The following is a 15782-nucleotide window of genomic DNA, read 5'->3' as shown; positions in this document are numbered from 1 at the left end:
TTGGGTGGAATTGGTTTGACATATTCATCAGTGGGTGGTCTGCACGGGCATTTTATTTTAGCAGAAAAGGAACTATATGATCAATATACTACTCTATCGCTAATCATTTTTTTTTTTTACAATATCACTAACCAATTTATTGGAATAGAATTGGTTGGTTTTTATAAGAAAAAAAAAATTGCTGATCTATTGTATTTCTTTTATCAGGATATTTAATTATTCAATTACTCTTACTAATTGATGTGTTTCTGTGCAACCAAAGCCTTATAATGCCTCTAAAACAACTAATACTTAGATGATTTTACAAAATAAATGATGTTGAAGTAGTCCAAAATTGGCAGTCTTTCCCATAGATTCTTTAAGTAATAAAATCTAGGAATGTTTCAGGGGATGTCACCAATGAAATTATGGGTCTTAAGTTCTTAACCCGATTACATCAAGTGAATAGAGAATTGACCTCTTGCTGATGGCTTTCAACCAACTTGATCCATTGATAGGTAAGAGAATTGGATGATCTGTTTTATTTCTTTTATGAGGATATATATCAACTTATTTGATTACTCTTATTAATTGATGTGTTTGTATGCAACCAAAGCCTTATAATATCTTTGTTTGGAAACAACTAATACTGAATAGTGTTGTAGTAAATAATGTATCAATTGCTTTTAATTTTTTCCAGATTCAGATTCAACAACATCTATTGATGAAGTATAATATAAAAATCCTTACAAAGTGAGTTCATCTTTTTCTAGCATTATTTATCTTTTCACTTATTACCTTCTTTGCAGTTAGCCTTTTTTGGGATTAGGATTTAGTTTTTTGAAAACTATATCACTACACGATGGACTTTGTGGAGAGACAAAAAAAGCCAAACCCTTAGCATTTCTGCGATAATCATATCTTCTTCCTCTCTCCCACTGCTTGTCTCTCCAAAGAGGAATAAACTTTGTGGAAAGGCAGCAAGAGCAAGAACAAGATGGAAAACCTTTTCAGTTTTAGAGTGAGATGGTAAGATATCGAGTACGATGCTAATGATATTAAAATGACATGAAAATTGTTCTTGAAATTGTTTAAAAGACTTACGAACAAAAGTTTTATCGATACAAACACACTCTAAGAAAAATATCTCCATTACACGTGCATTTGCACTTGTGTATTTACTAGTATATATATATATATATATATATAAATGCGAGAATTTGTACAATAGTGTCTTCCGTTCCTAAAATTAATCATGGTTCTATCCAACTGTGTAAGTTTCTAAGATAAAAATTTGGAAAAAATCCAAAATCTAAGAGACATCTATCCTGCTCCTTCCCTCCAACACGTTACATAAGCCCATCTTTGTTAATGTTAATGTGGGGGTGGGGGGAAGTTCCTCTTCACTTAGGTAAAACCTAGTCCCATCTCAGATCATCCAGAGGATGTGGTCCCTATACCCCCAAGGTGATCACCGCAACCATGGATGGTATAAGATGGGGTGGGGTGGTTACCTGCAAGGGTGGGGATCCAGATTCGAAACTAAAAAATTAAAAAAATAAAGGGTAGTGCCCACTCCTGAGAGTCATTGTTCAATTCTTAGATCCCATCTCTGTCAGGGAAAGGTTGACTGTTGACAAATCCGCAACCAGCTAATTCGTCTTTATTAATAATTTCGTCGTCTTACTCTTCGTTAGGTTCCTTTCAAACCTATCAAAACTTGATAGAAGCCTGAACCCTCTCTCCTCTCTCCTCTCCCCTCTCCCCTCTCCCCTCTCCCTTGACTTACGAGTTACGATCAAGTAGAGTAGAGCCTTTCCTGTACTCTTCTCTCTCCGTATAAGAAGAACGTGTGAGACGAAGCAGGAGGAGGAGGGGGTAGAGACCAAATCCAAAAAGGAGAGATGGGGCTGAAGGTTCTATCAGCCCTGGACACGGCGAGAACCCAATACTACCATTTCAAAGCTATCATCATCGGCGGTATGGGTCTCTTCACCGACGCTTACGACCTTTTCTGCATTTCTCCGGTGATGAGACTCATCGGCCGCCTCTACTACACCGCAGACACCGCCGACCATGGCGTCACCCCTCCTTCCATCGTTTCCATAACATTAGCCATCGCACTTCTCGGTACCGTCATCGGTCAGCTCGTGTTCGGCCGGTTGGGTGACCGGGTGGGCCGGAGACGGGTCTACGGTTTAGCACTTATGCTGATGGTGTTCAGCTCCGTAGGATGTGGTTTCTCTATTTGCCGTACAAGGAAGTGTGTCCTTACCAGTCTCTGTTTTTTCCGTTTCTGGCTCGGCGTCGGAATCGGCGGAGATTACCCTCTCTCCGCCACCATTATGTCGGAATTCGCCAATAAGGTTACGCGTGGCTCGTTTATCGCCGCCGTTTTCTCGATGCAAGGGTTTGGGATTCTATTCAGCTCCGCCGTCACTATGGTCGTTTGTGCTATCTTCAACCGTATTTCCGGTTCGCCCGGACCGGGAAGCCCGACTCCCGATGAGGCAGATCTGGCCTGGCGTTTGATTCTCATGCTCGGAGCTATCCCCGCCGCGATGACCTACTATTGGCGGGTAATGATGCCCGAAACTGCCAGGTATGTTTGATATTTTCCTAGCCGTTTGATTGATCTTTTGTAGTCCTGGGGTCCACATTGGATCTTCCATTCCGTTCATCTGAATCTGGACAATTAGCCTTACTTTGATGTGGGTCCTACTATTCGACGCTAACACGGGCTTACGTCAAGTTTGATTTGAAAGAAAATCTCAGCTAACGACTCCCTGGTTAAATAAAGGATTTGGTCAATCCCAATTGATTTACTTATTTGACCTTAGTCGGTAGTTGTTGAGGTCTTGAATATCTAATCGAGGTTAAGTTTATTATTTTAAGTCCATATAATGTTTCAAAACGGAATCTCTCTAGTCAACTTTATTTTGTTTAGTTGGAATTTAGAAACCGGGGTGACAGTGGGGAAAATAAAAAATAATTGGAATCCTTTACCTTGTGTTACATTCAAATTCAACATTTCTACCTAAAAGGTTAATTAAGCAAATAATCATCTTTGCTAATTTGACTTTTGAAGACTTTTACTTGAGAATCATCTTGGGTAGGGTTACATGTATTGGTATTGATATTGTGCATTAGTATTGGTCTCTGCCTGATATTGATTAAGATCGATTAAAATCAAATTGTATTAGGTCAGTATTGAGCGAAATTTGAAAAAATTAACCACTTTTTATCCAATTCATCATATTTATTTCAGTATTGTATTGACATGACATACACACATTGTTGCTTGTGGAATGGTAGTGAGTCCAATGACCATCATTGTGAGTGTTGATAGTGTTCTCTTGTCTCCATGAATGGATATTCTTATTTGCATTTCCTTAGTCCCTTATATGGAAGGAAAAAATTAAATGTTTTTTTGGTATAAAGTGACATTTAAATATTTTCACAATCCTTTGTATGCATACTACTTAAATAGCTACACATGTATACTAGAATTAGTAAATTGAAAAAAAAAATGATAATATTAGTTATTTCCTTCAAAAAAAAGTTAGTTAAGATGTCATGAACTCATTCTTAAGGGACTATATAAATGATATCTACATAGGTGTATTTAGAACTTGACACATTCTTTTAATTGTTCATTATCTTATTTCTAAAAGTTCTTTTAAGTTAGAGAAAAGAAAAAAATTTCAGAAATAATTTGAAAGTGACATATCATTATTCATATTTAAAAATGTCATTTTCACAAAAAATAAAAATAAAGATGTCATTGTATTGTACATTTTTTTAGTATATATATGAAATAATATCATTTATCATTGGAAAAAATGTCATACTTTTTTTTTTTTAGTTTGCAGAAAATTTATTCGAAAAACTAATTACAAACCAAGGCATCAGCTTCACATTGCCTTAAGTTGTCATTAAAAAAAAAAAAAATCATGTCCTTTTATTTTCTGTTTTATATAACTGATGAGTACTTACTGTAATGACAGTTGTTACACTGAGCCTCGATCTCTTACCATATCAAATCTGACTTCCTTTGTATAATAGGGAGGGGAAGTAAGGTCCTCTTTGTTTTTAAAGGGGTAAAAATGGTAACACAAAATAGGAAAAAGGCTAGGCACACTGCCCATTGTGTCTCTCTCTCTCTCTTCCCTCCTTTGAAATGATCCCACTACTCTCGTATGATGCACGTCCCACGCACATGCAAGGAATGTGCTGATCCCTCTTGCTACAAAAAAAAAGGGTAAAGATTTTATGCATGGTCGTATATGTACACACTCGTGCCTTCAAACATAGAAGGGAAGAGAGAATAATATATTATTACACTTTCTGCCTCGGCCTCATCCAATGGTTGAAAGACACAGATGTATTAATACACAACAATGCATAAAAATTGAGTCCAAGAAATAATTATGTCAAGCTTTTGAAATTACCATTTGTCTTATGTTGACAGTAAAATTTAACATACTAACAATGCCTGAATGCCTTTACCAAAGAATAAATATTCATCCAATATATAAAAAAATAACGTATGATTGCATGGGAAAATATATTTTTTAAATACTGAATCAGCATAAAATTGAGTAGTGGCTCGTATCTGATTTTATTTCGGTTTTGAATGATTAAATTCCCTTTTCTTTTTTTTGGCACTTTATCATTACAAAGGAGGGTAGAGGTTCACTTTGAGTTGAACCTGATTTGATCCATTAGAATAGCTTCTAATATTATATCGATGGATGGTTTTCTATTTTATAGAACTTTTTTTTTTTTTTTTTTTTAATATCCTTTGACGTGTCAAAATTTTACATACCTTTTTTCAATGAGGATAATAGTGTCATTTTATATTTGTACTTGAAAAATGTGTATGATAATTTTTAATAAAAAAATATGTACGACAATGACATTCTTTGAATCTTTGATTATGATATAATAATATACCACTTTCAAAGTATTTTTGAAAGTTTTTTTATACCTTTATTTCAAATAACTTACAAAATTAAAACGACGAGCAATTAAATAAGGATGAGGTGTTAAGTTCTAAATACAACTATTGAGGTGATGTGTCATCTAAACACTCCCTACTCAATTCTAAATTCGAAATTCTGAATTCTAAATTCTAATGGTTCTTGTTACTTGTTTTGCAGATACACAGCCTTAGTGGAACAAAATATTCGTCAAGCTGTAAAAGACATGGAGAGAGTCTTAGACGAACCAGCCATGAATGAGATCAAAGAAGATGAAGATCTGATCCTACCAAATCCACCATCTTATGGTCTTTTCTCTAGGAGATTCCTTCAATGCCATGGTAGAGATCTATTTGGATGTGCCATTTCATGGTTCCTTATAGATGTTGTTTTCTACAGTAACAACCTATTCCAATCTCAAATTTACAATCGTTATCTCCCTAAAAATGCCACACTCAATGCCTACCAAGAAGCTTTCCATGTTGCAAAGATTCAAGCTATTATCGCAATTTGCTCGACGATCCCCGGTTACTGGTTCACCGTCGCCTTCATCGATCGAATCGGTAGGGTTAAGATTCAGATGATGGGTTTCTTTTTACTAGGTCTCTGCTTATTTGCTATTGGAATCCCTTATGATAAGTACTGGGGCAGTCACACCAATGCTGGGTTCTTGATCCTTTATGGTCTAACATTTTTCTTCTCTAATTTTGGGCCAAATACAACTACTTTTATAGTCCCAGCTGAGCTATTTCCTGCAAGATTTAGATCAACATGTCATGGAATATCAGGGGCAGCAGGTAAGGTTGGAGCTATTATTGGGTCAGTTGGGTTTCTATGGGCTTCACAGAATAAGAATAAGAAAGCTGTGGAACATGGGTATCATCAAGGGATTGGGATGATGGAATCTTTGGAGCTTCTTGGTGTGATATGTTTGGTTGGGATGGTGTTTACCTTCTTCTTCACTCATGAAACTATGGGAAGATCATTAGAGGAGAATGAGAGAGAAGAGGGGAATGATGATTCCAGTTTGTTTAGATCTTTAACCATTAATTCCTCTCAGATGCTGCATCCACCTCTTAATGTAGTTGCTGCAGATGCTGCTTTGTAGGTTCAAGTCTTAGGAGGAGGAAATTAAACCCATCTCATCTCTAATCACTTATGTTCTTTTCTTCTTGTATAAATTATTGGATTTCCCTTTTTTGTGCCTTTATGAGAGCATCAGTAGAGTTAAGCGGATGGTGGAGTCATGGAAGTAGACTCAGTTCTCTTTCTTCCTCTCAATCTTAACCTGTAAACCATTGTATATAAGGTGAGCAAATAGTACTTACATATTGCATTGAATATTTTCCTTTTCGCCGGAGTTTTGGGAGAGTTTGGATATTCCCCATACGTGTTGACTTGTCCATATACATGGGATCCTACCATTTATGGAATATGAGACAATGAATCAATAGTACATTAAATACTCTATTCCGTGGTTTGGATACCCTTGATTGAGCAATTTGGGCTAAAACTTAATTGATAAATGAATATAGGGATATTGGAGTCTCGTCACCATCTTGTTCAGGGTCATCAGGTGAGAAATTTTCCTCCGACTCCAATAAATCAGTCAATCGGGAGGCTACCCTCGACTCACCTCTCTCTCTCTCTCTCTCTATAAAAAAACCCATCAACAAAGGATAGCAAAGGGTCTAAAAGAGAGTATGTCCTGGATTTTCGGATTCATTCCCGTCTTGATCCACCATGGAATTCTCAAAATCTACAAAAACATTGTCAGAGATAGTTTCTATAAAATTTCATATTCATCTAATTTGTGACATGGCAAAAATATGTCTTTATATATTTTAGAGTGGGCATGCCATCTATGCAAATTTAATTATAATTATTTCCAACTGTTGTAAAGAATGAATTTTTGTTATCTCAACACAAGAAGGGGGGCACCCCACGCTTGAATCAGACGCCTCCTCACTGGACCCCTCCTCAACAAGGAAGGTGGAAGGTTAATTGTGATGTGGCATTCGGCCATGTCTCGGATCAAGGGGGCCTTGGGGTGATTGCAAGACATTCTTCAGGAAACCAGGCATTTGCGATCTCATCTCCAATTTCTTTTGGTGCAATTGGTACAGGTGAAGCATTGGCAATTCGTCTGAGGCTTGAACGATCTTGATAGAATTAGACTACAGTGATGTTATCAGTTTCATCAACAATCCTTCCCAATCCATACTTTTTGATTTGCAACCAATTGTTCAAGATATCAGATATCTTTTATCTCAATTCATTGTATGTGAGTTTTTTTTCATTTATAGGGAGGTTAATTTTATAGTCCATTCCTTAGCAAGGCAGACTCTGTCCATAAATGTTGAGACAGTTTGGCCAATTGCCACTTTTTGGCTTCATACTCTTGGTGTAAATGACGCCTTGTGTTGCTCCACTCAATAGATCACTTTTTACGAAAAAAAAAATACATGTTGACGAAATCGATAGCAGATCGGTGCGGACTCAAATCTGATCCCGATCCTTGGCAATTCGAAACGGCCAATTCTTTGGCCTTTTCTAAGGTTTAGGACCTTAGGTAATTCTTGGCTGATTGTAGCATCCGTTGCTGATACCGAGACCGATCTGAGTTTTGAAACCTTGTTTGGTACTTGCTACGCTTTTTTGGATTTCTTCGATCTCCTGTTGTTGTTGAGCACTCTCAACTTTCGAGTATCAAGTCTCGACCAATCGAGAACGAAACGTGAAGGCTTTGAAGTTTACATGGAGAGTGCTTCGGAATTGGTTCCCTTTCCTCTGTTGATGACTCCGATCGAATCGAATTACAGAGCTTGCACAATTCCTTACAGGTTTCCATCTGATAATCCTCGGAAGCCGACTCCAACCGAGCTCTCTTGGATCGATATTTTGTTAAACTCAGTTCCGTCTTTCAGGTTTGCGTTTTTTTAGATCATTTCTGAGCTTCTTTCTTCTAAGGCCATTTCTTTTAGTTTTGATTCCTCTTTCTGCATTTATTGAGGTTCTGTGGAAGCTACATTTCTTGCTTTTATTGGATTTTAAGGAATCCCTTGTTTGGCTTCTTCAGTTGTTTCTGGGAATTTATTCTTCCCTGAGTTCTGAGTTTTGAAATGTTATTTGTATTTTATTAATGTAAACCTCAGTACAGAAAGCTTTGAACTTGAAAGGAAAACAAGTGGTGTATCAGTTGTACCTAGATGGTGAAGCTGTGACCGAGAAAGGAGGCTCTCCAAGCCCAGATGAATAGACATGATTTGAGGTTTGAACTTTGAAGAATGGTTTCAAATTTTCGTCCAAAATATTCAATTTCCCATTGGTACTGAAATCAAAATCGATCCACTGATGTTGTGGAGATCGGCTGAAGCCATATAAGAATTACATTGATTTTCGTTGTAATGATCAAAATGTCTAAATAGAGTAGGTACCAATCAAAAGGAAAAAAGAAAAAAGGAATCAAATTATTCCTTGATTGAACTCCTTTTGCATGATCAGCTGACAGAAATAGGAACCTACCAAGTTAGGAATCACAGTCTTCAAAAAAGTCAATTGTATTTTTAAAAGCATTCTGATCTCTATGTCGTCTGAAACACCCCAAGTTGTTAAAGTTTTATAATGTGTCAAACGCGATCGGCTGTCATTCTTGAACAATAACAACTGGAAAACTTAACATCAAACTGGGATGATGCAGGAATACGTTTCTTGTTATGCATATTGAACTTAGAGGTGGTTCATAATCTGTATATCCTTCGGTCATCACTATCAGACTATGTATTTTATACATGGAATGTGAGATACAACAGTCATTGTGGTTGTCTTGATGCAGGAAACGAGCAGAAAGTGACACTACAGTCCCTGACGCTCATATCAGAGCTGAAAAATTCGCTCAAAGGTACGTATATCTTTCGTTCCATATTTTTATCATTTTTCTCTAACATGATAGAGGTGCTGGAGCTCTGCTTCTGGAAAATGATCCTATTCAGACTGTGACATATGAAACCCATTTCTTTGCTGCCTTTGGTCCTTCTCCCTGTTATCCATTTTAAAAAATCAACCATTTCCATTTTATATTATGCTAAAGTTATGTATGCCATCTTATCAAGGTGTTTCAGAATTGACCGATCAAATTTAAGGTCCTTTCCACTTGATCGTGATTGTATCTCTTAAGTCTTACAGAAAACCAATGACTGAGGTGGCTTATGTGTGACGTGACAAACTGGAACTAAAATTTCTTTGAAATGAGTTGTGTTCCGAATGACCTGGTCTAACTTGACTCTGTGATTGTGCAATGCTTTTTGGTACTTGTATCCCTGAATGAAGATTTTATTTTTTCATAGGAAAGTACCTATTTTACTGGGCAGTGTCTGTTTATGTGCTCCCCCAATCCCCAACTGGCCCCCTTGCAATGCCCAGCCACACGCACAGATACAATTTATTCAGTGTTTGTGTGTGTATAAAAATTAAAGTCCTTCAAGAAGTTCCTCATTCCACATGTAACCTGGGATGATATTTGTGATGATTTTTAGCTTATTTAATCATTCATCATAGTTTTTTTGCTGGCTACTACATATACAGTATACCTGTCAACTACTGTAGTTTCTTTTGGGTAGTTCAGTTTGTGAGATTGGTTATGATGTGCTGAAACTAAGGGTATGTCCCAATATCACTTTGTGAGCTTATTTAACTCTTTGTTTATTTACTTTTACCTGTTCTTGGGATCATATGAATCAAAATTTATTCTCCAAGGATTTCAATTATCATCTGAAACTTTATTGCTGAAACATCTGTTGGTTTAGTACATGGTTACAAGATTGTGGATTTGTATTTGTGGTTGAATGCATGATTACTTGGATCAGTTTTGGTCTTTAATTATTAGGTAAAACCGTGTTGTGCTCTATATAATTTTTGGATTTTCTACCTGCTTATGTACTACTCACACCAACATCATTTGCACTCATAGATATCACAATGACACACTTTAGTTTCTTGTCATCTCTCTCTCTCTCTCTCTCATACACACACACACACGTACACATGCACATAATCACACATCCCTGAGCTGTTTGGGTATTAACTTCTCTAATTCTACTTGGGATAATTGAATATGTTGGAAGGTACACAGAGATACTTGAGGACTTCAAGAAAGATCCTGAAAGTCATGGTGGACCCCCTGATGGCATTGTAAGCCAAGTCCCAGAATATGTCACTGGAACTTACTATGTTGGGAGCATCATATTTTTTATTTTTTTATTTTATTTCATTTTATTTTTAAATAAGACCATTTTATGACGAAGAAGCTGAATTATTTTCTTTGTGGATTGAAGATTCTTTGTAGGCTTCGTGAGCAAGTGCTCAGAGAATTAGGATTTAGAGATATATTCAAGAAAGTCAAGGTAATTGTCAATTTTATTACTTGATAGAGCTCTGGTCTGTGAGCTGCTTTATTTTCCATTTCCCCTTGATGTATTTCTCATTTATATGAATTGCAATTTCACATGTGCCAGGATGAAGAAAACACTAAAGCCATCTCGCTATTTGGGGATGTAGTTCGGCTTAATGATGCCATTGAAGATGATGGAAAACGTATAGAGAACTTGGTTAGGGGTATTTTTGCAGGGAACATATTTGATCTAGGTTCTGCACAGGTATGTCTAGTACTTAGCGACATGGATATTATAAATTTAACATGATCATATGAATTTTTAACAGTATCATAAGCAGGGTTCTAAGTATCGGTATCAGATCGGTTGGATCGTATCGTCTGAGACCGAGAGCGATACCTGGTCGATCTTGGATCAGGTATTGGCATCAGATCAAGGGTAAAACAGTAAAAAAAGGTAGGGGTAAAACCAACTGATCCATGCCTATCCGGATCGGAATTGGCGGAGACCAATATGGATCCAATTCCCGAGATTTAATTCCCTGATCATAAGGGAATTTTAAAGTGGCCTATCATTGACTCTTCCAATACATGAAACTAAAGTTCTTTGTATTGACTACTCATATTTTCAAGAAGATTTCAATTTTTGGAACAAAACAATTACCTCAACAGAACTGTAATTGCTAATGGGGTTAAATAATTAGTTTAGATAGATGAAGTGCCAGCAAGTTTCAGAAATTCTTTTTAATACCATGAAAGGAAAGAATTAATGGTCTTTGTAGAAATGGTGCTTTCCAGCAGGGAATACAGTGTCACATCTATGGGCACTGAAACATATGAAAAATTCCATTATGGTTTCTACAAGAAATGATCAATCCAGAAAGTAAATCTTGTCCTGGTATATGCAGCATGAGCTTGTTGGAGGTGAACCCTTTTCTTTTTAAGCCTTCACTTTCCTTTTTGAAGCTGGGTTCAATTGTTGACATGAATCCATATGAAAGAAAATACTGAATAATCTGGAGCATAATTTTACTGAGCCTTTCTACTTATTCCACCTTTTCCTAAAGCAGCTTCTTCATAATTGTGAAACATAGTTTTTGCGTCACATTGGGATTCCAATGGTTCTTGTGTTTTAACATGTATGTGTGCTTGCATTGCTTGAAGCTTGCAGAGATTTTTGCTAGAGATGGAATGTCCTTTCTGGCTAGTTGTCAAAATATCGTGCCTCGACCTTGGGTTATTGATGATTTGGACACATTTAAGGTCAGGTGGAGTAAGAAGTCCTGGAAAAAGGTTAGTCTTTATCTTCCTTGATATTTCCTCAGCTAGTAACCTTCTACTTCTCTGTGCAGAGTGATGTGGACAGGAAGAAAAAAGTATTGCTGCTTTGTAGGCCACTAATCAGCTTGTTTGGTTTTATGACAGGCTGTAATTTTTGTTGATAATTCTGGTGCAGATATCGTCTTGGGAATCCTGCCATTTGCCCGAGAGTTACTTCGACATGGGACACAGGTTTGCTTTCAGTGCCGAGAAGATTAAAAAAAATCTTGTTTGAATTTCAACAATAGAGCAGTTTGATTCAATCTATGGAGATGATATTTATTTGTGTGTGTCTTAAACATATCCACTGACATTTGCTGTGAATCTGAGTGTTACTGCCATGGCTGCCATGGTGAGAAAGGTGATGCTGGAAGCAGGTTGTTGGAAAGTTAAACCCATAAAACTCTGAAATTGTCAAAAGAAAAGTCAAGTCATGTGGCACATTGATCTTCTTGTTTGGAGGTTTTTGTGATTGAGGTGGGAGAGTTAACCAAGCCTGGCAAGGGTTGTGGCAGAACTTGTTTGTTTTGTGATTTTTGTCTGGACTGTACAATACTGGGGATACTTAAATGATTGGGTGGCATAACTAAAACTCCATTGCCTGTGACAAACATGCTCAGCATGTCAAACAACCCTCCGACCTTTTTCTTTATCTATGTGGAGGTTTTCATCGATGGTTGTCTTGAAGAAGCACGTGGTAGTGATTGTACTAAAATTTGGAATATTGTTGTTTGTGGCCTATAATTATTTTGCAGTTAAAAAAAAAATGCTGAAACTTTTATAGATAATCAATTGTAGACCTCCATGCCGCACTCATTATTTGACTGGTTGCAGCATATTACTGGAGTCTCCATACACCTGATTCTTGATTCACCGTGAATTAAGCTCAGTCCTCTAATCAAGTCTTCAGACTATATGTATACATTAGAGGACTAATGACTAAGAAAATTTGAATTCTTTGTGAAGGAGCAAGTTGAAGAATCTTGCAAATGAAACCAGTGAACTAAGCTAATTGACCAACTAAACAAGTCTAAATCACTGATTGGGTGAATTTATGTGGAAATGAATCTTGTTACTTGAATTCATTAACAAACCTAAAATCATTGGCTGCAATTGTACACTTTTTTGGTGATACTTCAGTTGCATGCTAACCAGATCAAAGTACAAACCTGGCAACATCTATCTCAGGAAAAAAGGGGGGAGGGGGGAACCTAGCAACTATTTTGAAGTGTTGGTAAGAATTCTACATATATTTAATAAAGAAAACAATGGGTGATATGTTACATCTTTCTGTATATTGAGGTTAGGTATTATGTGATGACCCTATATTTTGACCAATTAGCATAAATTGACAACTCAAAAATTGTTTTGGACTAGGTTGTTTTAGCTGCTAATGACTTGCCTTCAATCAACGATGTAACCTACCCAGAACTCATTGAGATTATTGCAAAGGTAATGGGAAGATTCTCTTATCCTGATTTATGTGATATGCCTACATGTTAATTACTTCTGACATTTCAAGTGCAACATATTAGTTGAAGGATGAGAATGGACAGCTCATGGGTGTTGACACTTCAAATCTTTTAATTGCCAATTCTGGTAATGATTTACCGGTAAGGAAATGGAGCATCAATTTTAATTAAATAACGTTTTCATTTCCCCATACATGTGTTGTCCATACTGTAAGTGGTTGATTATAATCCCTATGCTAACTGTTCTCTCTTGCTTTCCATCTCATCATCTTCAGGTTATTGATCTCACTATGGTTTCTCAAGAGCTTGTTTACTTGGCAAGTGATGCAGACCTGGTTGTCCTGGAAGGAATGGTAAGTGATCCATATGAATCAAGTGAAATGAATTCCTATCAGCTTCTGGGTTGTCTAGGAATCTTTCCTTTGAATGTAGGCTCAATATTTGAATCTGCCAAGAGCCAAAATGCTGTTGGGCGATTCCAAGTGGTCAAACATATGTTAATGAGTAATAAATTCAATCAATTCTGTTGGTAGAAGAAGCTCGATTTTCTTAAGAGTACCTCTTGATCTCTAGAAAGCAATGGGTGTTAATACTGTGGCCCTTGTGAAGTATAAATGGGACAAAAATGATAAATAACTTGAAGAAAGACTGACAATTTCATTTAGATATCTCATATTTTGCACATGGCTGGAATGAGTCGAACTTCTGAATTATTGTTGATTGGTTTATTTCCTCAATGTTGTGTAATGCAATTCTTGCTTCTGTATGTAGGGACGTGGGATAGAAACAAACCTTTATGCTCAATTTAAATGCGATTCACTCAAGATTGGAATGGTAATTTGTTTTTTAAAACTTGAACTCATTTTTTTCTGTGTCTGCTCCCTTGTGGAATTTTCAGAAAATGGTTACTTACTGGCACAAACATGGCATCCTCGTTATTATTTGTTTTCCCCTTGTTATATGGATTTCATCTTCTTTTTTTCCCCCTTTTTCTTGTCTATTTCTTGACTTCCCCTCTTTCCTTTCCTTATTTTTTATGAATCTTTTACTTTTCTTCTCTTTTGCAGGTAAAGCATCAAGAGGTTGCTCAGTTTTTAGGTGGAAGGCTTTATGATTGTGTCTTCAAGTACAATGAAGTTTCAAGTTGATTGTTAACATTACTTTTGTTCCAATTCGTCGCATCTGTAAAAGCCTTTGACATTGCTATTGGGCACTTGCTCTTCTAAAAGCGAGAGTTTGAACATGTATTGAAGTCTTGTGGAATTTAAATATAACCAGTAATAGGAAATCTTAGGTTTTTTTGGAGGTTGGGGGTTTTGGGGGTGGAAGTGAAGTGTTGAAAGCCAAGACATTTGAAGTCGCTATGAAATGAAAATTTCATGATCGTTTTGTTTGTGCAAATGTGTAGAATAGGCAAATGAACATGTAAAAGTCTAGAAAGGTGATTGGAAGCACCATTACAATCGATTGAGTAATGTTTTGCAATAAATTGTCCATCAAAGATATAGACTATACATTTTCAACTTGTGGAAAATATCCTCTAGTGTTCCTACTGCAAATATTGGGGTTGTCATTATGAGAGATTTTATACGGTCTGATACCAACTATAGGCATTTATCTGTTTCATTTCAGTACAACTCTTGCTCTAATAACAACTATCTGAGCAATCTTTTGTTTAACTTCTAGCATAATTGTTGCCAACCAATGGTGAAGTTTCTGCACCTCTTTTTTCATGTTCTAATGCAATCTCATCATTTCAGTTTCTCCTAGCCCTATATATAACGGCAGAAACAAGTTCATTCTTCAAAGATAGCTTGAGCTAGAAGTTCTATAGAGATGGAATCTATCTTTTCCATACCCGCATTTTTTTTTTTGGTGCTAAAGGATCAGATTATATTAAAATAAAAGAACTAAAAAAATACAAACATTAACATCCGGGCACTCCCAAATGGATACAATCACAAAGCGATTGTGGTGCTTCGACATTCAGCATTGCCACCTGTAGGGGCACACAAACACTATTTATAGACCTAGGTCTATCAATTGCATTTGCTGCAAGATCTGCTCTGATATTGGGGAATCAATCATCACTAACAAATTGTCCGTCTTCACTATTTATTTTGTCACATAATTTGCAATTGGATTTGCTTCTCTAAAGTAGTGTAAATCATTCTACCACGTGATTGAATCAATAAGGCTGTTTAGCTGACCAATCTTGAGCCACAGCCCAAGGAATCCTCTAATTATTGAATGATATAAGTACCGCCATAGAGTCCCATTCAATCCATAGCATCTCAAGTGTTAGAACTTTAGCATGTTGAATATAGAAATGCAAGCACTACCCGTAAACAACAATCTTACCACAAACTTGAACCCCAACAAAGATAATTTTGCTTTCACTTCTGAAATCAACTATATCAAGTTAGCAAGGAACGATATCGGCATATGATTGGTAATCACAACACCTCTTTTAGTGCTTTACTATCAATAACACCTATTTGCTTCCCCATGTGTGTGAGCATAGGGTACACTAAGAGGTAGTGTTGCCTCTTCCATCAAATAGACCACAACACATTTATTTTGGAATTTCTATTTCTGCTTTGCAATGAAGTATCAACCTTTTGTTCTCAAATAAAAGAA

At 36.6% G+C, this 15782-nt stretch overlaps 2 protein-coding genes across 2 annotated transcripts; both read left to right on the top strand.

Annotated features, from left to right (window-relative positions):
• Positions 1-1704: 1704 nt before the first annotated feature.
• LOC122062842 (probable inorganic phosphate transporter 1-9) lies at positions 1705-6302 on the top strand. The gene is made up of 2 exons (XM_042626494.1): positions 1705-2581; positions 5142-6302. Exons 1-2 carry the CDS (start codon positions 1884-1886, stop codon positions 6067-6069), a joined length of 1626 nt encoding a protein of 541 aa, XP_042482428.1. The 5' UTR covers positions 1705-1883; the 3' UTR covers positions 6070-6302.
• A 1107-nt stretch (positions 6303-7409) lies between these two features.
• On the top strand, positions 7410-14543 carry LOC122062834 (damage-control phosphatase At2g17340-like). The gene is made up of 12 exons (XM_042626480.1): positions 7410-7888; positions 8797-8862; positions 10085-10151; positions 10295-10363; positions 10475-10615; positions 11515-11643; positions 11776-11862; positions 13048-13122; positions 13206-13283; positions 13418-13495; positions 13914-13976; positions 14210-14543. The coding sequence occupies exons 1-12, from the start codon at positions 7719-7721 to the stop codon at positions 14288-14290; spliced, it is 1104 nt and encodes a 367-aa protein (XP_042482414.1). The 5' UTR covers positions 7410-7718; the 3' UTR covers positions 14291-14543.
• Positions 14544-15782: the final 1239 nt, after the last annotated feature.

The sequence above is a fragment of the Macadamia integrifolia genome, unplaced genomic scaffold, assembly GCF_013358625.1.
Source record: "Macadamia integrifolia cultivar HAES 741 unplaced genomic scaffold, SCU_Mint_v3 scaffold1129, whole genome shotgun sequence".
Lineage (NCBI taxonomy): Eukaryota > Viridiplantae > Streptophyta > Magnoliopsida > Proteales > Proteaceae > Macadamia > Macadamia integrifolia.
Note: the sequence above shows the minus strand (reverse complement) of the source record. Positions and strands in the feature narration are given on the sequence as shown.